We start from the raw sequence: 25545 nt of genomic DNA, 5'->3' as shown, positions 1-25545 counted from the left end.
CATATGCATTTTATGACAAACTGTTACGGACGCTTTTCAAAGACCAACTCAACCGATCCAAGGCAGCGTGTTCCTTTAAGAAACAGTCAAGAAAAAGTGCCCACTCCTCAAAATGTTTTGAGTCACAAAAACAGCTTTGAAACTCTGTATCACCCCTCAAAATAAATCCAGGGAAAAAAACTGTTGAAAGAAAACACTACCACCCTTCTATTTCAGGAAAAAAAAGTTTGGGGGATAAAAACAGGAGTTCCTAAAGTTTTATGACTTTTTTAACAATTTCGGGAACCATATGGAACGAATCTTAGCTTACGAATCTTATACATACAAATTGCATGCTGGTACTTTGAGAATTTTATGAAATAAACATGATTAGAAATGAATATTCTTTATCCCCGATGCAAATTTAACATATTGAATCGATTGCAGTACTGTACACACTGCTAAAACATAGGGTTCGAACTGCCTCTTGCCACCGGACAATCTCGGTTGTCTAGTTGGTACCTTTGTTTTTCATCTGTTTTAGCTTTGTTTTGCTTTTAATTATGTTTAATCGGTGTATATGGGTAAATACAAAAAAATGAATATTCTTTATCCCCCGATGTAAATTTAACATATTAAAGGGAAAGTACACTATTGGTTATTACTCCAAACAAATATTAACTTAAAAACTGACTTGGTAATGAGCATTGGAGAGCTGTTGATGGTATAAAACATTGTGGGAAACAACTCCCTCTGAAGTAATGTAGTTTTGAGAAAGAAGTAATTTCTCACTTAAATAATAAAAGACTTCTATCTAGAAGTATTTTATTCCTATCTGAAAGCACACAAATTCGTCCAACAAGGGTGTTTTTTCTCTCATCATTTTCTCGCAACTTCAATGACCGATTGAGCCCAAACTTTGACAGGCTTGTTATTATATGCTTATGATGGGATACACCAAGTGAGAAGACTGGTCTTTGACAATTACCAAACGTGTACCTTCCCTTTGAAACATGATTAGAATTACACAACAAGGATATGTACAACATCATTCTGTTTCCTATGCAGGGTTTGTCGAAGATCACCGACCTGCTCATGGGTCCCAAGCACGGCCACTCCTCAGTTCACTTCTTCACACTGAGAGGGGAGCTCGTCCTAGAATGTGACGGGTATACATACACACCGCGACGACTCACAGCGCTGTCGGATAATGTGTACATACCCGGAGTTACAGTTAAAGAACTTGAGGTAAGCACGCATGTTGGATTTTTTTCTCAGTTGACATTAAAAAAGGTCATTCCCTGTCTAACCATGCCCCCCCCCCCAAAAAAAAAATATAATAATAATAATGATAATAATAATAATAATAATTAAATAAACAAATAAATAAACACATAAATGAAAATAGTTCTTCAAATTTGGTTTATGGGGTGATTTTGACTCAACAAGCTGAAATTTTAAACTTTAGCTCCATAAAACTCTCCCTGACATTGCAATAATTTCATTTAAACAACAATAAATCTGTAAACACTCGGTCAAATTGGTTGGAATTTGTGTTCTTGGAAAGGGAGTTGCATAAGCAATCCAAATCTGTCATAGTTTGTGGATCAAATGATCCCGAGATGAAACTTTGGTGGAAATTGACCACCACACGTTTTCTCCAAAATATTACAAGTTTGGAGATATAACATTCTTGGTTTGTTTTCATACAAGTTACCATTCTTAGGAGAATGTGATAATTCTAATGGATGGGTCTATTACAAGTCTGTGACCTTTTTTTACAACATGGGGTGTCGTGGCCGAGCGGATAAGAGGACCGCTCTGGTGTTTCTGTTCGGCAGAGTGGGTTCGAATTCTGGTCATGACACTTGTGTCCTTGAGCAGCCGTCGATTTCACCAAACTCTTCTTAACTTAGGATTAATCTTAGGATTTAGGACGAGTCCCAGTCCTGCACTGCAGCATGCAAACTATAAGATCAATCCTAAGTTAGGACGAGTTACTCGTCCTAAATCAAGATAGGATTAATCCTAGCATTTTGTGAAATCGGCTGCTGGACACTTGTGAGGGCAGAGTTGGTTCTTGTGATTGATTAGCTTAGTGCGCTACATCTTTGGCAGCACAGGCTGTATACTCTCTCGGGAGCTGAGATGATTTAAGGAATGTTGAAGCGCCATGAGTGTCACTAAGAAGCCACTATTATTATCAAAATCATTTCTGTTTCAGGAAAAGGAACTGCAGCTGAAAGAAGAGCTTGTTAAGTTGAACAGACCATTTCAGGTGAGGTATTTCATTTCATTTCTGTTAACATTTTGGTTGAGGAGCCAAGCTTTTCATTGGGTGAGGGGGCAGCTCACATTTAAAAACAGCAGAGGATGTCACAAGATACATGTATCAGGGCCCAATTTCATAGAGCTGCTTAGCACGAAAATTTGCTTAGCATTGAAATTTCTTTCTTGATAAAAACAGGATTAGGCCTACCATTTCCATTTCGTTGCATTTCCTATAGATACTGGTATTCAGCTGTTGTATGCTTATCTTAAAAGCACGTAGCAATTTTTGGGGGAAATCCTGTTTTTATCAAGGCAAAAATTTCATGCTAAGCAATTTTTTTTGTTGCTTAGCAACGCTATGAGATTGGACCCAGGAAGTAGAAATGCACAGCCACAGTCATGGATATCCTTTTGTTACAAACCCACCAAATAACCTACAATAAAAATGTTGAGTAACTCTTTGCAGATCTTGTATTTGACAACATCAAGGACTTAGGTGTTCTTCATTATTCTACACAACGATTGTTACTTGATGTCTAAATAACATTGAGGTAACCCATCAACGGTTTTCAAACTGTTATTCATAACGTTGAAACCAAAACTGTGTACCCATGATTGTGGTTGTGCGCAGAGGCATGGTTTGCACTTTTCTATTTGATACAAATAAAACTGCTATAATAACAAGTTCATACAGTATGATTTGTTGATCACACTCTGTGTTTTTTGTTGGGGGGGGGGTGGTATTTAGTAGGTTTATGTTGACGTCATTGAACCATGACTACAGAAGGAGTTTTTCAGCATTCTCACATCGAGAGAAATATTTCCTTTTTGTCTATATGAAACAAATAAAATTGCATCAATAAAAAGTTCATCCAGTATGACTGGTTGATCACACTCATGTTTTTTTGTGATTGGTAGGTTTATGTTGACGTCACGGAACCAAGACTACAGAAGGAGTTTTCCAGCATCCTCACATCCAGAGAAATGTTCGACAAGCAGAAGCAGATCTCACCGGGGCTTCACTACTACAGATTGACAGCTGCAGAATGCGAGGGGTCACCTTCAGAACTGGTGAGATTTTTCTGTCTTAAAAACGCAACAACATTGATATATATTTGGTTTGCGGTAACTTCCTGTGTGTATCTACTTGCCAGGTAGAGTTTGTTCTTAGAGAACTGTCTTTCTTTATTCTACTGGAGTAGATTTATCAGAGGTTCGGGAGACTTCTCAATTCCGAAAAGATTGAGTTTTGACAAGACCCCTTATTAGTTTCAGTCAGGACAGGAAGCTTACTGATTATAAAGTTTATTCGTTTCCCACAGTAGTATTGCCATCCTAAAAAGTTTCATCATCAAGAAAATTGCTGATTTTTAGAGCAGCACTTAAAGAAACATAATCCAATTTCATGGAGGTGCTTAACCACAGGAAGTAACTGAGCACTTCCATCAGAAATTTAAAGGTAAAAGAAAACATTTTTGGAAGTGTTGTTTTACTTAAAATTATTTTATTTTTTTTAACCATATTGTTTTTTATATTTTGTAGGAGTTTGATCGCTTAGTAAACATCATTAAAGATCTAAAAGACATCTACACTGATGAAGATGGGCCAGCTCTGGTCTTCAACTGTGATTGCGGCAAAGAGAGAACGACCACTGCGATGGCGGCCGCAGGTCTCGTCATCTGGCATAAAAAGGTTTGTACAAATTCAAGGACAACCACACTTTTGTTTCTGTTTTGTGTCTTTTATTTAAAGACACTGGACACTATTGGTAATTGTCAAAGACCAGTCTTCTCACTTAGTGTATCTCAACATATGCATAAAATAACAAACCTGTGAAAATTTGAGCCCAATCAGTTGTAGAAGTTGCGAGATAATAATGAAGGAAAAAACACCCTTGTAACATGAAGTTGTGTGCTTTCTGATGCTTGATTTCGAGACCTCAAGTTCAAAACTTGAGGTCTATAAATCAAATTCGTGGAAAACTACTTCTTTCTCGAAAACTACGTCACTTCAGAGGGAGCTGTTTCACACAATGTTTTATACTATCAACCTCTCCCCATTACGGGTAATCAAGAAAGGTTTTGTGATGATAATTATTTGGAGTAATTACCAATAGTGTCCACTGCCTTTAACGTTTTTATTTTTCTGGTCTGAAGTCTAAAATTGTAAATTTGTATTTTTCAATACGGCACTGTAATTTGGTACTGTAGTTTTTGAACAGAGATTGATTTTATATAATCTGGTTTTCATCCTTACCAGATACACATCTGTGAAAGAGTAAATAACGCAACAAATAAATGTAAATGAAACAAATAGTCATTCTTTATCCCCGATGGAAATATTACATCCATGAGATTGCAGATTTCGATTTTATATTTATTTTTCTTTCTAATTTAACAGGGTTTCCCAGTTGGTGTGAAACTGGAAGAGCAGGAGAGAATAAGCATCCCACAGGCAGAATTCACAAAGGGGGAGTTTGCCGTGAGTCAAAACCTTGTTTCCTTTACATCCCCACCCCCTTTTCATTGCGTCATGCCCTGTATTGCACCTCTATGGACGATGTGACCTATGTTTACATTCAAACCGCCCTCTGTTGACAAAACACTCTATACGTCATGTTTCGCCGGGCACTGAGTTGCGCAGTCACAGTAAGATTGCATACACTTTCTAGCTGGCTGCCAAAACACAAAGGTTTTGCCGGGCGGTATGCGCGCGAATCATGTTATGGGTTTCTTTCTTAAGTTATTCCATTGCAGCTTCAATGACCCTGGTTCGAATCCCTGCCGAGGGCACGATGTGAACTATGTTTTCAGTCCCAACACGACTGCATTGGTTTCCCTGAAATATATCTGAGAGGTTTTTCCTCCCTCACAGAAACTAAAACTGAAACTCCTCCTTGATCTTCTCTCCGTTGGGTTCTTGTCTATTAATTGATTAAAGGAACTCGTTGCCTTGGATCGGACGAGTTGATCTATAAAAAGTGCTTGTAACCATTTGATAACAAATGTATATGGTTAGAAAGATGTTGTAAAAGTAGAATACAATGATCAACACAAATATGCCTCGAAATTGCGTGGTTTTCTTTTTACCTCGTCAACTAACACGGTCGGCCATTTACGGGAGTCAAATTTTTTGACTCCCATAAATGGCCGACAGTGTTCGCAAAGTAAAAGAAAAACCATGCAATTTCGAGGCAAATTTGTGTGGATCATTATATTCTACTTTTGAATTATCCATCTAACCATATGCATTTCGTAACAAACGGTTTCAAACACTTTTCAACTACCAACTAGTTCATTACAAGGCAACGTGTTCCTTTAAGTTCGGTTTTCCTAGAATCTTGGACTTTAAAACCAACATTAATTGAGGAAAGCATTGGGATCAGGTTGGCTAAGTAGTTTCTTTTCCTGCCATTCACCTCTGTGTCTGTGGGCCTCTGTTTGAATCCCACTTCAGACTGCATCATTAAATGTGGATTGGGTTTTCAGAGACCAATTCAGAACTGACTCCGCGGCAGTACAGGTATTACGATCCTATAAGCTAAAGTAGTGGTCCAGTCTAATTTCTATACCATCCGCCCTGGTAATAGTTATAAAGCAGGACAGTTCTTTTCAGAACTGAGAAGTCTTCCGAACCTCCGATTATCTACTCCACGGCAGTAGAATAAAGCAAGACAGTTTCCTAAGAACAACTCTACCTGGCAAGTAGATACACACATGGTGTTACCGTAAACCATATATAGATTGGGTTTTCATATCTAAAAACAAGCTTTTCTTCCCTGTCTATTCATTCTGTTATTAGCACTATTTGTGATGTTGGATGTTGTGCTGTTATTCAAATCCAATCTCAAAACTTACCTTTTCAGTCAAGCCTGCCATTAATTTTTCCCTTGGTCATATTGACAGCACAGTGAATAGTTTTTCCAGATAACAGCAGCACTTTATAAGATTTGTTGTTTTACTATTACTATTATTATTATTATTGTTATTGTTATTATTAATCAAATAAATAAATAAAGAAACAAATAAATAAATCTTGGTGTTTTATTTGTTTCGGCTTTTGTTTTCAATAGGTCGTGATGACTCTGGTGAGGCGACTTCCTTCGGGGTCACAGGTCAAGCGAGAGGTTGACCTTATGCTTGATAAGTGCTCAGAGACCATGACCCCAATGCACTTTCACATCAGAGAAATTATCTTCTCAACTTTCAATAAGGTGAGAGAAAAGAATCGTTTGAAGCCATTGGACACTTTCGGTAAACAGTGTTGTCTAAGGCCCACACTTCGTGTATCACAACTTCTATATCAAATAACACACCTATGCAAATTTAGGCTCAATTGGTCATCGGAGTCGGGAGAAAAAAACCCACCCGCACGTTTCGCCGTGTCATGACGTGTGCAAAATATTGATTGATTGATGATGTGTTATTTGTCGATTTATAACCAGAATTTCATCCACCTACAACAGGTTCCATGGAACTTGTGATGTTTTTTTTTTTTTGGGGGGGGGGGACCTTCATTCAACTCATTACATAATCAGATTTCCATGTAGCCTGTTGCTTATTTATTTATTTATATTATATATGTTAATAACTCTGATTGGGTATAAATTTCCTGTTTTTTTTCTTCAGGATACCTTCCCTTAATCCTCTGCTCCTCTTTTGCTATAAATGGAAATGTTTGTGTTTGTGCCTCTGATCCAGTAAGGATCGAACGCTAAGGACATCTTCCCGACCAGTTTCATTATATATACATTTATATTGATATTTTTTTCTATTTTTTTTTCTATTTTTATTTTTATTTTTTATTTATTTTTTTTTTTTAATGTATTTTATATGTCATTCTGTATGAATATCCTTATTTAATTGTTGATTAATTAATCTTTTTTAATTTCAATTCTTAAATTTGTTTTTACATGTATCTGTAAAATTTAAGGTCTTATTTTTGTTTTCCCATTCCTGTAATTGGTTTTGACAATAAAAACAAATACAAACACAATATTGAAACAAAGCAAACTATTCAAAACAGGAGTTCCTGGTTCCTCTCAGAATAACTTGTTCTCTCTTTCGAGCCATTGCAAAAGCTTCATCTCTTACTCGACTTCTCTCCGCCTCCCTAGATGAAGTCGGCCAAAGATGAGGAATTGGCAGCTTGTCTGAAGCAGCAGGCGTTCAACTATCTGGAGCGTTACATATACCTTATCATGTTCAATTGTTATTTGCATCTGGAACGATCCAGCAACTGGGACAGAGAATTCTCAAAGTGGATGACGGATGTAAGTCAATAATAGCAAGGGAAACAGTTAAAGGAAGTGGACACTATTGGTCATTACTCAAAATAACTGTTAGCATAAACACTCACTTGGTAACGAATAATGGGGAGCCGTTGATAGTATAAAACATTTTGAGAAACGGCTCCCTTTGAAGTAACGTAGTTTTCGAGAAAGAAGTAATTTTTACGAAATTGATTTCGAGACCTCAGAACTAGATTTTGAGGTCGCGAAACCAGGCATCTGAAAGCCGCAACTTCGTTGACAAGAAGGGTGTTTTATCTTTCATTATTATCTCGCAACTTTGACGACCAATTACGTTCAAATTTTTACAGTTTGTTATTGTAAGCGTATGTTGAGGTCACCAAGTGAGAAGACTGGTGTTTTGACAGTTACCAAAGGTGTCCAGTGTATTTGTTGGTTTAGGTTTTTTTTGTTTTTTTTTAAATAGAATTAGCTGTTGCAAACTGCTTACCAACCAAAAGGACCTATGGTATGGGACTTTTAAATGCAATAAGAGGTTAATGGTCTGAAGTTTTGAGCCTAGCAGAGTTTTTCTGGAGAGTTGCGTAAATCCGTTATACATGCTAAAATAATTTTCACCTTCTGAGACCAAAGTTATTGTTGTGACATTGTTTTACTCATTTCTCAAAAACTACAGCACCTCAGCTAGTAATATTTTAAGGGAAGCTTTCTATACCATCATTATCTTCAAATTGTGTAAGTTTAATGTACCCAAACCCTTAAATGCTTATCTTCTATGTCGTACACTTTGCAACTTACAGACTGGCCGTAAAATTGGTGTGTACGAAACGTTGGACAACCTGCACTTTCACGATCTGGATGAGGAGGACATACTGGTTGTGAGCTCCATGCGACAACGATGGACGAAAAAGAACAAAAAACACAACTTCAGAGGGACGGTGGTTTGAGGTCAAAGGTCAACACAGAGCAGCTAAATGATGTGTGTGAAGGGGTGAAAGGTTAAGGGATGTGAGATTTCTATTAGAGTTATCGGAATTTCAGCTTTCAGTAATTTTGATTTGCTGCCGCTTTAAGTGAGTGCTTGCAAGAGAAACAGAGCATTAGCCACTTTGAAAAAAAAATGCAAGGTTGTTGTTCGAGATATGCGTCCGTTGGTAATGACCGAGTTGAGAGGCCAAATAGCTTAGATGCTTTCAGTAATTTGTTTACACAGATGTATGTTGGCATTACTGTGCATTATTTGTGTTAGTCAACTTCACCAAAATCCTGCCGAAAATATGACACTTGTTGCTACTCCAATTTTTTTCCCATCATATGGTAGTACGAAGGTTGAAATGTGTTATGAAGTTTGCGCTTAAGTATTTGGCGGATGTTTTTGTATTTGTTGATGGTCTTCTTCTTTCCAGTCTATCATCTACTCTTCAGATGTTTGGCCACGATTGGGCGCATCTCACAGCCTTCTCGTTTGCTGCCATCAGGTCTTCAAGACAGCACTGCTCCTCAAGGGCTGTGGGCATCGTAGAAGGTGTGGCATAGATTGGGGTGATGTACCACACGCGCATTTGGTGTCATCATGTATTGACGGTGGTTGAGAAAGTACCGATCGTTGTTTGCTGCAAAATATCAGTTTGAGAAGTGGCAATTTACAGTGTCTGGTTTATGTTCGGGCACTGTTAATACAGTGCCAAGGCAAACCACATATTTGTGAACTCCTCCTAGCAGTTGAATATGCTTGGCATTTATTGATTTTCAGCCGTTTTGTGAAACGTTTTTTTTTTCACACTGTGTCTTGAACGGCCATTCTATCGTGCATTATTAATTGTTCGGAGAAGGAAAAACTTGGAGAGGAAAACAAAAAATTGTACCAAAATTGTATCATAAAATAATTTATTTGTGGCCAAAAAAAAAGAAATGTGAATAGATTTATATTTTAAATTTTACATCTACAATCCTGCCTCTGATCAACTTTTTTGTGGAGACTTTATCAGACATTCACTGTACAAACCTATTTGAGTGTCAAATTTCTGATACCAAACTTACTTTAACAGTCTTAAAGGCACTATTGGTAATTACTCCAAATAATGATTAGCATAAATTCTTACTTGGTAACGAGTAATGGGGAGCTGTTGATAGTATAAAACATTCAGCTGATTACATGTGTCTACTTGGTGGGGGGGGGGGGGGAAAAAAAAAAAAAAAGCTGTGTCGATATTTTCACAAACCGCATCTCTAGCCATAGCCTTCACGACTGGACACCAACACTCCTGGATGAATCGATTCTCAGAACCACATTTTTTGGTTGTGACAAATTGTCATATTAAAGGCAGTGGACACTATTGGTAATTACTCAAAATAATTATCAGCATAAAACCCTTACTTGGTAACGAATAATGGGGAGAGGTTGATGGTATAAAACATTGTGAGAAACGGCTCCCTCTGAAGTACATTGTTTTCGAGAAAGATGTAATTTTCCACGAATTTGATTTTGAGACCTCAGTATTAAGTTTTGTGGTCCGAAATCAGGCATCTGAAAGCACACAACTTCGTGTGACAAGGGTGTTTTTTCTTTCATTATTATCTCGCAACTTTGACGACCAATTGAGCTCAATTTTTACAGGTTTGTTATGTTATGCATTTACAAATGTATGTTGAGACACACAAAGTGAGAAGACTGGTCTTTGACAATAACCAAAGGTGTCCAGTGTCTTTAAACTAACGATCTCAAGTCTGTCAAGTTGAAAATTCTCTGTTTTGAGCGAATCACTTTTTGCTCACTTTCCTGTGAGTTTTGGACAATTCAACAGAGAAGTGTGTAATCTGATCAAACCTCGGATTTCAGCTTTAATTTGTATCATAGATATCATTTATGTAGATACATATTTGTCATAACATTAAAAAAGTGCACCTATTTGTAAAAAATAAAATGAAGAAACCATGTATATGTAAGATTGAACCTCAAACTAGCGTAATGTATTATCTTTATACGACTGATTTAGTACTAAAAAGTAAGATTTAAAGTAAAAAGTCACTACAATTATTATGTAAAAAAGAAGTGTATTTTATATGGAGAGAATGTATTTATGAACAAAATGAAGAATAGATTTATGACGTATGTTTGCACCAAGTGAACCACAATTCTGCAGAATAATTTAATTATATTATATGTTAAGACCATATTTTCAATGTGCCATGAGCATCACAAACTGTTGTGAAGTGCAATAATTCTTTATCGTCACACCGTTCGCACAAACTTAGATGAGTTACGAGTTATATTGAACAAATTTAATAATACAATCTAATAAAAATTTGAGAATTTCTTTGAGTGGGTATGTGTAGACTCGCGCAAGTCGTGCGCATAATCAAACATTTCTGAATGACCACTTTGGTAAACAAACTCGCGCACATTTACGGGTCCCAACGTTTCAATTTTTGTGAGACTTCAACAGTCTAATATGAACGATATTTATCTTTAGAACAGTAATCTATGGTTCATATACTTTGCACCACAAAAAAAATACCTGAACTCTGCACAATCAATGACATCACTTTTGCTCAAAATACCTTTATGTCTGACAAATATTTCACCACAAAGCTCTCACACGATCACCGAATCTGCTTGCCAAAATGCATGAGTACAGTTTGTACATGCGAGTAAACTTATGTATATGTGTACCTTATTAGATCATCTGAGATCTGGGTACGGAGCTTCTTCTTTTTACCATGAAGTGCGGAGCTTTTTTTTTTTTTTTTTTTTTTTTTTTTTATACTTTGAAAAACTAAGTATCTATAAAGGCATGAAAGGAGATACAAATGTGACTCCATCTTAAAGTATTTTCTGCTAAAAAGCTTTATGAAATTTGGCCCAGGTCAGTTGTTTGCGACAATACGAACTGACTGCATTAACACTAACTTTTATCTCTTCTATAAGTTTAAATCTTATACCATGTAAATTATGAATTTTTCTAATTAATTTGATTGTATAAGTGTAAGTTTCTGTTTTGTTCAAAGAAAATGTGTTTTCATAGAAATGATATCTTAGGCACATTGCAGACATCATGTGAAAAATCAAGCCATGTATAGGCACCAGACTGTGTAGTACACATTCCCTTATATGGGTTTCCTTTTATTTCATCACCAGGCCAAATTTCATAGAGCTAAGTAGCTAAGCATAACAAGTATTCGTGCTTACTAGAATAAGTTTACCAGCTAATGAACTACCAGTCACATGTACAATTTTGTGACTGGTATCCTGCTCTTTTCTGCTTAGCTGACATTGTTGAGCAACATTTTCTGCTCTTAAGCAGCTCTATAAAATTAGTCCTAGATCTCAAAAATTAGAATGTTGGCGTTGTGATGCCATGCATTGTCACATGTACCAAGATTTCAAAATAGCTCAGGGAGCAGCTGGAACCTTAGCTGTCGGGTAAGCATTTGTGGACCTTGTCTCACTCAACAGCAGTTATTAATCACATTGATTTAACTGGATGTTTTGTTTGTTATTTAAAGAAAGAGTTTCTCTTGTTGTCTCTCCGTTTCACCTTTGACATTGACCGTATTTTTGGACTGCAAGTTTCCTTGCATTACAATTACAGTGTTGTCTCATTTGACTGCCTGTACATTGTTTTCTTATATCAATGGCCAAATAAACACCACAATAACAATATTAACGACAATTATAAAGAGATTAATTGGTTTTGCATCATGTAAATTTGATTCGCCCTCATGTGGTCAAAGATACTATGATTTTTGTTTATATTTATCTGCTCTAAAAAATGTTGCATTGGGAAAGGATGACGGAACATTCAAAGGAACATTACGACTACATGTGCCAACCGCTAAACAATTTTTGCCAATAAAGCTGTGGGTTTTGTTATTCAAAGCGGGTCACAATTATTTACTTTTTGGCGTACAAAAGAGACGATTTTGAGAAGTCTATTTGGATACTTTAATTTTTCTACACTTTAGTTTAAATGGATAGTCAATCAAACAAGTGTGCCTGGCTTCAATACATAGACTTTATAAGTAAGTTTGTTGATTATCAAAATTTGATCCATTAAGTTGTTGTAGTAATGGCATAGGACAATTTCCTCATGGTCGATGGAAACAGGTTGCAGCTAAGCAGTAACAGGTCGCAGCTAAGCAGTAACAGGTTGCAACTAAACAGAAATAGGTTGCAGCTCAGCAGTAACATAATGCAGCTGAGCAGTAACAGGTTGCAACTAAGCAGAAATAGGTTGCAGCTGAGCAGTAACCGTTTTCAGCTCAGCAGTAACGGGTTGCAGCTAAGCCGAAACAGTCTTCAGCTAAGCAGTAACAGGTTGCAGTCAAAAAACCATCTAATGTACGTTCGTGTTTGATTTCCTCCAATGTTGTGTTAAGCAGAGAAACTGACCTAGCAATATTTTCTGCCAAAAGCTGTTTCTTTGAGTTTGATTAACTTGCCACTTTCTGCTTACGAATAAGTTATTTGCAGAGTTTGTATAATCTTATTCTCAGACTTCTTATGAATCTGCGAAACATTACTGTCAGTAACGTTTCTCAGATTACGTATTCCTATTAGGGATTATTCTTCCTGCGTAAACTATTTCAGCCCTCTTGATTCTCAGCGGTAACTCAAAAACGCAACCACCTTTTGAAATTAATATTTCACATGTTAGTTTTATTGTGCACATCTACATTTATGTAGCATTAAAGCTTTCAAATGGTTAAAAAAACAAAGGTATACTTTGCCTTTAAAGGGCCTGTGTAATTTGTGTAGGACAAAAAACACAATGTCCACAGATTTACACTAAACTTACACAGTTTGAAGATACTGATAGTAGAAAGCTTCCCTGAAAATACTACGTGCTGAGGCGCTGTAGTTTTTGGGAAATGAGTAAAACAATGTCATGCAAATAATTTTCGTCTCATGAGACGAAAATTATTTTAATCATTTACAAACGTATTTTCATGACATTGTTTTACTCATTTCTCAAAAACTACAGCACCTCAGTAAGTAATATTTGAAGAGAAGCTCTCCACTATCATTATCTTCAAGCCCTGTAAGTTTAATGTAAATCTATGGACATTTTGAAAAGGTACCTAAGTCTTTTAACTGTGCATGTTACCTCGAGGTAAATAATAAATGTAATCCTTGTTATCATTTATGCTGCGCTGTGCAGTGTTTGCCACTGAAAAACTTAACCTTTTTTCACAAAACAAACTGTAAGGTTTTCGGGGGTGGATTTCAGTCTTATTAGTCTTATCTCGAGTTAAGACCAGTTACTTGTCCTAACTTAGGGCTATCCATGCAATTTGTATATCTCCTAGGACTAGTCCTAGGTTAGGACTAGTCCGAACTCTTTGTGAAATCGACCCCTGTACCCTCATGTGATATTGACACCAGTACATTATAAGGAGCCAGACTATAGTCCAGTCAGCCTCACTTGGGGCCTTTCTCAAACCATAGAGTGTGTTTTGAGGGCCCCAACCAGAAACATTGGTCATCAGTTGAGCATTTTTGCGTGTTTGGTTGAGGCGCAGTTCAGAACAACTGGTAACCGACTTGTTCAATCAATTGGGCTTGGTTGGGGTCCCCAAAATGCACTCTTGGATTGGTCTCCGGCTCTAGGCTCAATCTGGGCCCAATTTCATAGAGCTGCTTAGCACAAAAATTTGCTTAGCATGAAATTTATTCTTTGAAATAAAACAGGATTACCAACCAAATTTCTATTCGTTGCATATTGCTTGTTACTGGTATTCAGCTGTTGTTTGCTATCCTGAGTACCACATAGAAATTTGGTTGGTAGTCCTGTTTTTATCAAGGAAGAAATTTTTGTGCTAAGCAGCTCTATGAAATTGGGCCCTGATGTTCAACCACCTTGTGCAAAATAAACACTGCTTCAGAAATGTATAAGCCTGAAGGCTGGTTCATACTTCCTGGGTTTCCACTGCGTACACAGCGCGCGGAGCCCAAGCCGGAGGGAGACGGAGCCCATGCAGGGATTTGAGAACAGTACAGGTTAAAAAAAAAACCAGTTGTGATAAAAAATGGCACAGTTTTTGAAAACGCTTCAGATTTTGTCAAAGGTTAAAGTGACAGTGGTAAACATTTTATTGTATTCATTTATAATTACTGAACAAATTTAAATAATGACGATCAAATTTAATTCAGATTTTAGTAATAACATTTCAAACTGTTTATTTCCATTCACGAAATCTGAGAGTTTGTACTAGAAGTAAATTGTTTTCAAATAATAAAACGGACCAAAGCACAAAATAAAATTCAGTGTCTTTGTGATTTATTGTATGCAAATTAAGTTGTTGCTTCTTGACGTGTCTGCCAACAGAGAAATGAAAGTTACATGTTCCAGTACTTTTAAAATAGAAACTAATTTTGCAGCCATTTGCGGTCGCTAAGTTGCTCTCAGAGGTTGAGTTTTTAACAGACTTGCGTAGCTAGGAGGACCAGTGCACCAGACTCATCTATTATTGGGTCCCTGGGTCGACCCAGGTCTGCCCCAATACATTTGAATAGCTCTGACAGGGCTCACCCTGGTCAGCCCCCAGTGCCCTGCTTGTGGATTGGTCACTTGGGGGTGACCTGAGATGCATGCCGTCACCACGAGAGGGCGAGTGTGATCGTTCGATTAGCTCTTGTCAGGGGCTCACCCGAGTGAGCACCGCGGGGTAGACCCAGGGAAGCTTAACGAATGCACCCATAGTTTCATCCTTCAGGTGTGATGTGGAGCTTTTGGTCCTTTGTGTTGTGTAGTGAGAGCATAAGAACCCAGTACTTTTATCGTTGAGAGAAGGGGTCGTCCTAGTAGTGTTTCTGGTATGGTTGGCTGTAAATTGTGGCACACCACCATGTAAACCTTGTAAAACAAAGCTAACCACTGATTTCACAATGACTAGAATAAGTGATTTTGTCAAGTTACTGAATCATAATTGAATATAATATATATATATTTTTTTAATACACATGCACCAATTAGTGTTAGCACTGTATACTCAGTACTTTCTCAGTATTCTTTATCCCCAATGCAAATTTAACATCTATTATGAATCATAATTGATTTGTGCAATTCACAATCATCGACGTTAACCCAATGCTTTTATGAGAGATATTGGTGTTCATTTCCCCGATTGGAGGTTGGAAATTATGGGAGTCTTATCCAAACAAACTCAAACAAGATGCTTTTTGACGCCCATCGATGACACCCATAATTAAAGCGCTATACAAGAACCCAGCAATATTATCAACATGTTTCAATTGATCAACTGGCATCTGACTCTGTTTTACCATATCTAGCCACTAGTTCATCAGTTAGAGATGGACGGCACCAGTCTAAGGCACTTATAAAGTGTTTTTGATGTACGAAGCAGGAGTCCACGTTGTCCAAGCCGTGCTCCTCAAGCGCCAAGAGGCCAGCCTTTAAGACAAAAAATAGAAAATGAAAAAAAAGGTCTTAAAAGTATGTAGAAGATATGGAGGTATTGTGGGATATGTTTTGGAAGTATGATTTGATTATTTACATGTATGGAGGTGTCATTAACTATAACAATATAACATAGATTCAGGGTGGACACCTCGGAAAAAGAAAAAAATGTCATAGTTTTTGTTTTGACCCTCTTATTTCTCTTAAGTTCTGCATCATTGAATTTTGGGAAAGCAATAGATTCACGTGTGCCATCATCTTTTGATGCAAGCGAGAGTTCCATTGCTTGCTTCATAAAGCCCATGCATAGTAGACCATTATAAGTGCACATTGATATTTGGCCTACACTGTAGCCCATGGCTTGGCGCATTATAAATGTACACTATTAGTGTGTAACGCACTATACAAATAAAGTCTAATTGTTATAATAGTTACCTCTCTACAAAGCCCTTCTAAATCTGCTCCTGTGTACATATGAGTAGCGTCAGCTAGATCCTCAAGACACACGCCTTCATCTAGTGGCATACGCTGTGTGTACACAGACAATATCTCTAGTCTTCCCTGTGGGTAAAAACAATTTCAGAATCATTTCATTTATTCATTTCATTTCACTTTATTCTGGTTGTGAAGCCAAGGACTCTCACAAAAACGAACTCCATCACTGTACCAGCAAATAACCCAATGGAGAGGAGACATGGAAGGAAGTTTCAGTTTTAGATGTGGGAGGAAAACCCACACGGTCAATTACGGACTGATTTGGAATTACAAAGAGTTAACGAAATGTGACAACCTTGTTCATACTAAATTTTGTGGGGGCTTGAAAATAACTCCATTGTGTCCCGTAATGAACGTCAAATAACATCAACACTAGTAGTCACAAATTCGATTTAAAACAACAAAAGTAGGATTTGAAAAGTAGGATTTGAGTCAAACTTAGAGCATCTGATCGAAACGTTGAGTTGTTAACCACTGGTTCTTTTCAGAACAAACAGTAGTCAAAAGAGATTTACACAAAGTGCTACCGCAAACTTCACTTTACAACAAAAGCGTTCATAACTTACTTGTTTATCGGGTGGTGGTACATAGATCAAGCAGTCGAAGCGCCCAGGCCTAAGCAATGCTCCATCAATCAAATCGATCCTGTTACTAGCACCAACAACTAGTACCCTTGGTGTATTCATCTCCGCTTTACCATCACCAGCCCCGCCCTCAGTGGGTGTGTCCTCACCGGGCGGGACACCTATGCCATCCATCTCTACTAGGAGGCAGGAAAGGAGGCGCTCTGATTGGCCACGCCCTTTTTCGGTGCCACGCCCACCTATCAAGGAGTCTAACTCATCCAGGAAGACAATGGCGGGCGTCGTCAACCTAGCCTTCCGGAAAACCTGAGTTGGGTGAAAATCAATTTGTATCGTCAACATATCTTGAGATAATTTTTAGAATTAGTGACAAGGGTGAGCCCTGACTTTAATTTTTCTACCAACATACCTCACTAATGATTTTCTCCGAGTTACCAACGAATGGAGAGTAGAGCTCGGCACAGCTGAGTGAGAGGAATGTTGCCTTGCACGCAGTGGCAGCAGCCTGGGCCAGCGTTGTCTTACAGCAACCAGGAGGTCCGTAGAGCAACACCCCCGATGGGCCTCGGACCCCAAGCCGAGCAAAGCTCTGCCAGTGTGTCATCGGCCACTCCACCGCCTGAAACAACAGATTGATGTTTAGGGAACATGTAAAGCTCTTGTCAATCACAGATATTGTTGTTGATGACAAAAAGTACTATTAAGGCCAGAAATTAGAAGATAAGGGGTGGATTTCACAAAGAGTTAAGATTAGTCTTATCTCGTTATAAGACGAGTTACTCGTCCTAACTTTGGAATAGCCTTAAGTTTTTAATATCTCCTAGGACTAGACCTAAGTTTGGACGAGTCCTAACTCTTTGTAAAATCGCCCCAAGATCATCAAAAAATGCAATTCTGCGAACATCACTTCTATTGTTTTGGTTTTTTTTTTATGCTTCGAAAATATTATGTATTAATGCATTTCGATATTGAAAAAACTTACGGTAAATTCTGCGAACTTCACTTCTGTGTTTTTTAATTTTTTTTTGTGCTTCGAAAATGCATTTCGATATTGAAAAAACTTTTGGTTGCCTCGTCCAGTGGTCCAATGAAAATAATAAGTGTTTACATTTTACATTCATGCAGAACCATCTTGGTTCATCATCTAAGAAAGTCAATCAAACGTTCAGGCAGTAGAAGGGGTTAAAATCGCAAAACACAACTATACCTGTTTGAGTTGTGACTTGACATCTATCAGGCCACCAATAGCATCCCAGCCCACCGGCTGAAGCTCCTTCAAGATAGACCCTGCTGCTCGATGAAGGGAGGGTGTCACATGACTCAGAGAACCAATAAAATCCTCCAAAGTCACAGCAGGACACTCCTGCTTTCCATAAAATAAAACAATGTTTTTTTTTTAGAAAGCTCATTACTTGGTCATTAGGTACATAGTATTTGGTGTTTTTTGCAAAACATCGTGAATTAAGTATTTTTTTATACAGTTACACAACTAGAGGTCTTACAAAAGTTAGCCATGTGCATCCATTAGAACTGTATGCAAAAATAATAGTTTTAATTATGCCCACATCTTCTAGAAATCATCTCTACTCCTGAAAGGCACTGGACACTATTGGTTATTACTCAAAATAATTGTCGGTATAAGAAATTATACTTGGTAATGAGCAATGGAGAGCTGTTGATAGTATAAAACATTGTGAGAAACGGCTCCCTCTGAAGTAATGTAGCCTTTAAGAAAAAGGTAATTTCTCACTCAAATATTAATTTAAAAGACTTCAGGCCTGAAGCCTTTTTTCGTCATCTGAAAGCACACAAATTTGTGCAACAGGGTATTTTTTCTTTCATTATTCTCTTGCAACTTTGATGACCAAATGAGGCAAAATTTCCACAGATTTTTTATTTCATGCATAAGTTGGTTTACACCAAGAGAGAATACTGGTCTGTGACAATAACCAAAGGTTTCCAGTGACTTTAACACAGATTAGACTTACCAGCGAGTTGGACAGACCTCCGTCTGCCTGATCTGGACTGATTCGGCCTAGAGCTCTGAATATAGCCTGCTGGCACAGCGAGGCAAGATCTGCCCCGTTGTAACCATTGCACTGCTTCGCCAACTCACTCAGATCCACATTATCTGCAAGATGCATGCCCCGACAATGGCATTCTAATATGGATGCTCTCTGTGATGTGGTAGGCATACCAACCAAAACCTAGGAAATGAACAACATGAGTGGCTTTTGATTTCTTTTCTCTTACAGAAATAATTTGACATAAATTTCATCAAAACGATTTCATATGATGATGATTATGGAGACCGAGAACCAAACAGAAAAGGGAACACAAAAGGACTCCGTGGTGGAATTCTAAAGGCTGATGAGGTGCCCCACAAAGTTTATGGGAGTTTCTTTAATACAGGGTCGCTTGCTTATTTTTCAAAAACTTTGTCACCTCATCCGGCAATATTTTAAGGGAAGCTTTCTATCATCATTATCTTTAAACCGTGTAAGTTTGAAATAAATCTGTGAAAGTTTTTGTTTTTGTGTCGTATAAAAAGTACCCAAACCCTTTAAGAAAAACTTTCTCTCATGAACTCACAAATCCTAGACATTACCTCTTGGTCAAACCTTCCAGTGCGTCTCAGTGCTGGATCCAACGCATTGGGTCTGCTGGTTGCCCCGACAACCAGCACCTTACTCTGACCCCTGACCTCATCCATCAGCATCAGGAGCTCGGCAACGACCCGACCCTCGTGTGTTCCTCCGTCACCATCCCTCTTGGGGCAGAGTACGTCCAGCTCGTCGATGAAGAGGATGCAGCGGTGGGTCTCGGCGATCGTCTTGGCCTTAACGAACACCTGGCGTAGGTTGGTCTCACTCTCTCCAGGACTTGATCCGAATATTTCTGCTCCATTGATTTGTAAGAGACACACCTGAAAAATACATTTAAAAACATCAATCATCCCAGGGCCCAATTTCATAGAGCTGCTAAGCATAAAAATTTGCTTAGCATGAAATTTTGCCTTGATAAAAACAGGATTTCTCAACCAAATTTCCACGTGATTTTCAGGATAATCAAACAACAGCTGAATACAAGTACCAAGCAATAATCAACAAATGTAAATTTTGTTGGTAATCCTGTTTTTATCAAGGAAGAAATTTCATGCTAAGCAAATTTTCGTGCTTAGCAGCTCTATGAAATTGAGCCCAGGAAACTAACCAAAAGAATTTGTTCCAGGCCTTGAACCTTGCTCTTGAAGGAGCGCAGCAATTTTCCTGTGGCTGGTAGAGAGCACTCTATAAGGAAAATGTAAATTTGTATTGGATTTTTCCAAAGGACACCACAGCAACAGCAGACGGCACCAAGGCAAATGCTGTGGGTGCCGTTGGTGTTTTAGGGCCCTGTATTTTGTGTATTTCACAAAAACCTTTTTGGAATAATTTTGCAACATTTTTTTTTAACAATGTGAACCAAGCAGACATCTGCTCTAGCAATGCAAATGTATTGGTTTGAATCCCACCCATGTGATTTGCCTGTTTTTTTTTTGTTTTACAGAAGTTTAAAAATCTAAATAATTTTTAAAAATTGGGTTTTAAGAACCTTGCATTGTGAAGCAACAGACTGCATCAACGACGTCTTGCCGCATCCAGGCGGTCCTCTCAACAGAATCCCGTGAGACTGCATCAGTCTGAGTCTCCCCAGTGACTCGGGATACTCAGCGGGGTACTCGATGAGTTTCTTGAGTAAGGACATCGCCTCCTCAAGACCTCCGACCTTAACTCCGCGACGATTTGAATAATGCTGCGTTGATTCGGTGCTAGAGATGTTCTGAATGTGGATTCTTGTCTTCTCGGTGATCAACTGCACAAATGAATTGCCATCTGAAGAATAGGATGATGAACTATCAACATGGGGTAGCTCTGTACTATCATGTGATACCCTCTGACTCGAGACTTCATCGACTGATGTCGCTTTGGACGACAATGATGAGAGTGAAGCAGAGTGTTCCTTGGCATGAATAGTTTTCGTCTTAGAGAAGTCAGAGGATGCATCTTGAGTCGGCGATGAAGACGGATCTAAGGCAGGTGATGTACTCCGTCTATCAGAAGATGCTTCACTCGTAGAGTTGTTTCCAGTCCTGTTTAAGTTATCGGACAGAAGGGGTAAAGGTAAATCACCATCACCACCTACGAATGAGTTACCAGATTCATCTTTCGCAGATTGGGTTAAAGAGCCACCATTTTGTCTTTGAACTGCAACTCCGCCCAAGCCTGTTTGATTTTTCTCCTCCACAAAACACTCATCAACAGCAACTTGTAGAATCTTCGGCCCTGCAAACCCGGAACCAGACTGGAACGATATCATACATCCTTTCCTAATGGCAAACCCCACCAGGAGATGCCGGAGCTGTCTAATCACGGCCTCTCTCGATGCTTGCTGAAGATGTCTTAGATTCTTAAAATCGGTAATGAGGGAAACTTTGATTCCTTGAGACGGAGGCGGCTTTGGGATCGGCTTTATGGATTCAATGGTAATACGTCTCGTCTTTGATATCTGGGATCTGGGCTCCTCCGAGTGCACAGTTACGGTTTCTTGAACCTCTATCCAACCATCTTGAAGATCGTTCCTTAGCCACAACGAGCAGATGCTTTCATAACCGTCATGTTGGACGATACACCAGCTTCCAAGAGGTACTTTGAGCTTGTCAAGCTCGGTTGGACCAACAAAACAGCGCTGAGTGCTACTCCCCAACATTGATGTTAAATTTATTATTGACATGTCGATGCACCGATGTTGAGTCTTGACCATCTGAGGAAAAAATAAATAATCAGAGTTATGTTACCTAAATCAGGCTAATAAAAAATTACCACTGGGCGCTGTTGATTTTTGTTGCAAACCGATTCCTTTTCAATGAAGGAATGATTTAGCACGTAAGTATTAACACCCTGCAATCATCATGTTCTCAACATTTTCTTGCATGTCGAATGAAACATCATTATTATAATAAATAAAAATTCAGTTAGTGAAGAAGTCGTACAGGAACGAGAACAAAAATAGTATTTAAGAAATGCAATTAATCAAACATTCATAATCACACAGGCCTTAACTAATTACTAACTAAATAAATAATAGTATAATTTATTTATAATTTATAATATAAAACCAAAACCGATAAAAGTAAAGTGTATAACTAAAATAAACATATTGTCAATCTGATTATTATCTGAAAAAGCTAAATTTATGTTGTTTATTTTAATTGATGAATATTGGTGGGATAACTTTCCCAGATCAGGATAGTCATAAAAAAACATCGTTTTTTTTTGCCACACAAAATTGAAAACAGTTCACTTCACTTCAGAGTTTGTTGTCTTCGAAGTAGCCCTTAGGCCTTATTCTTAATTTGACCTGTCCTTCCTGTTTGTAGACTATGAACTGATTGAAGCTATGCGAAGGCGCTTGGTCGTTATGGTTACAGATCCTCTAAATCTACATCATTGGTGGCACTTTGAGTTTGAGTTGATGAGATTACAACAGTGGCCAGTCAGTGTTGTTTTGAATAATCCGGTCAGTAAACACGTGTGCGGTAATTATGTTAAAATTGATCTAGACTCCATGATGAGATTTTACGAGTCAAACGAAATAGGCACCAGTCTAGCGGTAAATGGGTTTTTTCAAACTAAAGAGGGCGCTATTCCAAGATGGCGACTTCCATGAACAAGTTTTGTACTTTCATGCGACAACAAGTTATCAGTAAAACAACCCTTTTTCCAAGTATTTCTCAGCGAACATGTCTGCCATATCAACATCCAGCTGGTCAAGGTGTCGTTTTCAAAATTCAGGCAGCTACATTCGCAAAGAAAGCAGGTAAGAACGTAGATTTTAAATTTAAAACATTACTTTTAATTACAAATTAAAGTTCAATGCGTCGTATTTTTGACCGCGTGAGGGCGCTCTTAAACATATTTGTATCACTTTCTGGGGGGTATTCACCATGATTCATTCATACCCAAAACAGTTATTCATAAATACTCAAGACAGTTTCTCTACTCCTATTGGTGGAGAGCGCGTCATGTGGGGGTGTTTTATTGGTTGATAATGACCAGTGTTTATAACCGGCTAGCTTCAGCGTGTCAGGCGCGCAAGATTATCATGCGGAACGCTGTTCGTAGCTATTAGTAACAGCGCGTAATCTACTTCTAAGCGCGCGCGTAATCTATTTCTAAGCGCGCGTGTGCACACAACCCATGCGCAACAGACTCTTCATTCACAAAGTTTTTGACAAAAATATTTCAAACCTCGAATTTTCAACTGTCAAAGTGTCTGTAATTGTATTTTTTAACGTTTTTTAACAAAAGGGCAGTTATGAATGCGAATAAAAGAGTAGTGACTCGTTCTTAAACGTCCGTTTAAAACCTTGCAGGGTCGTTGCCGTGCGCATAAGGCCCTCGCCTTTGGCTCGTTGCCATTGATCACACGGCAATTCGACCCTGTTGGCTTTAAATGACCGTGTAAACTGTAAGAACTGGACGCTACCCTTTTATTCCCTTATTAAAGACTGGAACACATTACCCCTAGAAGTGATGAAAATAATATTCAGAGCGCCCTCTCACAGTCAAAAATATGGTACATTCAAACCAAAAGTCAAAGGCAAAGCAACACTACAATATTTATTATTATTTTTTTTTATTCATGAATTAAAATAAGACTGAATGCAGACAGTTGCAAATAATTACCTGAATTGCAATTAAACCGTTTGTTTTTTTGGTGGTTTATTTCGCATTTAATTATTAAATGCTTCCAATAATGAATTCAGTTTTATGTCAACATTGGAACGTCCAGTTATTGTTTATTGGCAATAAATATGGATCTGGAATGGCTTTGCTTTGTATATATATAATACTTAAAATCTATACGAACAGAAGAAGTGTTTATTTTGCTACTGTAAGCAATTGCATTCCTCGTGTGTCTGTCAGTTCAATGCCAACATTGAACAGTCAGTTATTGGCAACAGCTTTATTTTGTGTCAAAATAAGGTTACATCAACAAGAGTTAGCCTCACTTCTTCTTTCCTTCTGTCATACACAGGAAGAGGCAGGTCAGTTGAACCAAAAGAGTTAATGGAAGTCAACACAGACGCAGAATACCTTGTTTCACATTGCTCCGGCTCCAACTACTTCAAGGAGGGGCAAGACGTTAAGCTCGGACCGGATGAGGACTACCCAGACTGGCTGTGGGATCTTCACATAGGACCTCCGTTGAAGTTGGAAGAGATGTCTCAAGACTCGCCTCAGTACTGGAGAAAACTACGAGAGATGCACATGAAGAGAAACAATCGACTGGCTAAGGTGAAAAAGTTTTAGGCAGGACTGATACTTCACACGGAGGCAACGGGGGCGACTGCCTCCATGCCCCCTCATTGCCTTGGTGCCCTTGAAATGCTTTAGTAGAAACTTACAATTTCCTCATAGGGTGCACAGGCCTGATACTTCTCAGAGGAATCGAAGGCGACTGCCTCCATGCCCCTGGTCATTGCATTGGTGCCCTCCTTGAAATGCATGCTTTTAAATGCTACAATAGAAATTTACAATTTCCTCATAGAGTGCCCTTTACCAAGGAGAAAATGATAGGTGCCCTTGCGCCTTCGAAAACGAAGCATACAGGTCGGTTTAGGGAATTGTTTGACATGGAGATGTAAACTTTGGAGAGATCGGTTTTGAAACATGGAGGCTCGTCAGGGTGTTCTGTTGGAAACTTCTTCTGTAAACTGTTTGTGGTGAGCATCCAGGGACACCACATATGTTGGTCTCTGTGGAGCGACTTTTTCATGGACAAATTTGGGAGTAAGTTTTGGAGGAACTTTTTAGTCATTTTGAGGCCTGGGCGACTGGTGAAATTTACTTCTCGACTAGTCGCGCCTCAAATAGTCGTGCTTCGATTCAATGTGTCTAGTCGATAGTCAAAATTGTCTAAATGTTAAAAAAGAAATTGTTTTCAAGCCACTTTAAAATACAAAAAACTTCATGCTAATGCTGAAAAGTTGACATAATGCACATTAAAACTACAAGTTGTTCTCACACTCTTCACCATAAAAACAAAAAACAACAAAATGAACAGTCTTAAAATCAAATGAACAAAATATACTGTGGTCTATACGATACATTGTATTTTGTTTATCTACATAAATAACTGTTAAATTACTTTCATTTTAGTTACAAACAAATAACAATATTTGCTCCATGCAATATTCCTGCCCCCCAAAATATTAAATCTATATTTTAAAGAGTGTTAAAATTAAATTACCAAATAAAATATATACTCTGGTCTAAATATAATTATGATACATTGTATACTGTTTATAAATATAAAGTGTTTAAATAAATTCAATCTTTGCTCCGTATATTGTGCATGCTCAAAAAAACTGTCTATTATTAAAAAAATTATATATCAATGTTAAAAAACAAAATTAATACTCTGGCATAAATATAATATACATTCTATACTGATTTTTTACATATACCAAATTACAAACCATTATCTTTGCTCTATTTAA

At 38.0% G+C, this 25545-nt stretch overlaps 3 protein-coding genes across 6 annotated transcripts in view; 2 read left to right on the top strand and 1 right to left on the bottom strand.

The window, feature by feature from the left end:
* The window catches only part of LOC139952918 (paladin-like), a 48219-nt gene extending 39771 nt beyond the window's left edge, over positions 1–8448 (top strand). For all 3 annotated transcript variants that reach the window (XM_071952232.1, XM_071952231.1, XM_071952233.1), the window contains exons 12-19: positions 1048–1227; positions 2204–2257; positions 3169–3321; positions 3793–3942; positions 4651–4731; positions 6323–6463; positions 7367–7522; positions 8302–8448. In XM_071952232.1, coding sequence (XP_071808333.1) covers positions 1048–1227; positions 2204–2257; positions 3169–3321; positions 3793–3942; positions 4651–4731; positions 6323–6463; positions 7367–7522; positions 8302–8448 — 1062 coding nt within the window. The remainder of the gene's footprint in view (positions 1–1047; positions 1228–2203; positions 2258–3168; positions 3322–3792; positions 3943–4650; positions 4732–6322; positions 6464–7366; positions 7523–8301) is intronic.
* Positions 8449–15759: 7311 nt separating this feature from the next.
* Positions 15760–22537, bottom strand: LOC139952917 (uncharacterized). Of its 2 annotated transcripts, none has more exons than XM_071952230.1 (9): positions 22401–22537; positions 20595–21803; positions 19609–19926; positions 18989–19207; positions 18208–18363; positions 17410–17619; positions 16983–17306; positions 16357–16482; positions 15760–15915 (listed from the first exon to the last, which is right to left on the bottom strand). In XM_071952230.1, the coding sequence occupies exons 2-9, from the start codon at positions 21801–21803 to the stop codon at positions 15760–15762; spliced, it is 2718 nt and encodes a 905-aa protein (XP_071808331.1). In that variant the 5' UTR covers positions 22401–22537. The 2 variants fall into 2 exon arrangements, with proteins under 2 accessions (XP_071808331.1, XP_071808330.1); XM_071952229.1 differs by having other exon boundaries at positions 22349–22533.
* Positions 22538–22692: 155 nt separating this feature from the next.
* On the top strand, positions 22693–25484 carry LOC139953187 (large ribosomal subunit protein mL54-like). The gene is made up of 2 exons (XM_071952640.1): positions 22693–22859; positions 24081–25484. The coding sequence occupies exons 1-2, from the start codon at positions 22694–22696 to the stop codon at positions 24353–24355; spliced, it is 441 nt and encodes a 146-aa protein (XP_071808741.1). The 5' UTR covers position 22693; the 3' UTR covers positions 24356–25484.
* Positions 25485–25545: the final 61 nt, after the last annotated feature.

Source organism: Asterias amurensis, chromosome 21 (assembly GCF_032118995.1).
Source record: "Asterias amurensis chromosome 21, ASM3211899v1".
In the NCBI taxonomy this organism is placed as follows: Eukaryota; Metazoa; Echinodermata; class Asteroidea; order Forcipulatida; family Asteriidae; genus Asterias; species Asterias amurensis.
This window is presented reverse-complemented; position numbering and strand designations above follow the sequence as displayed.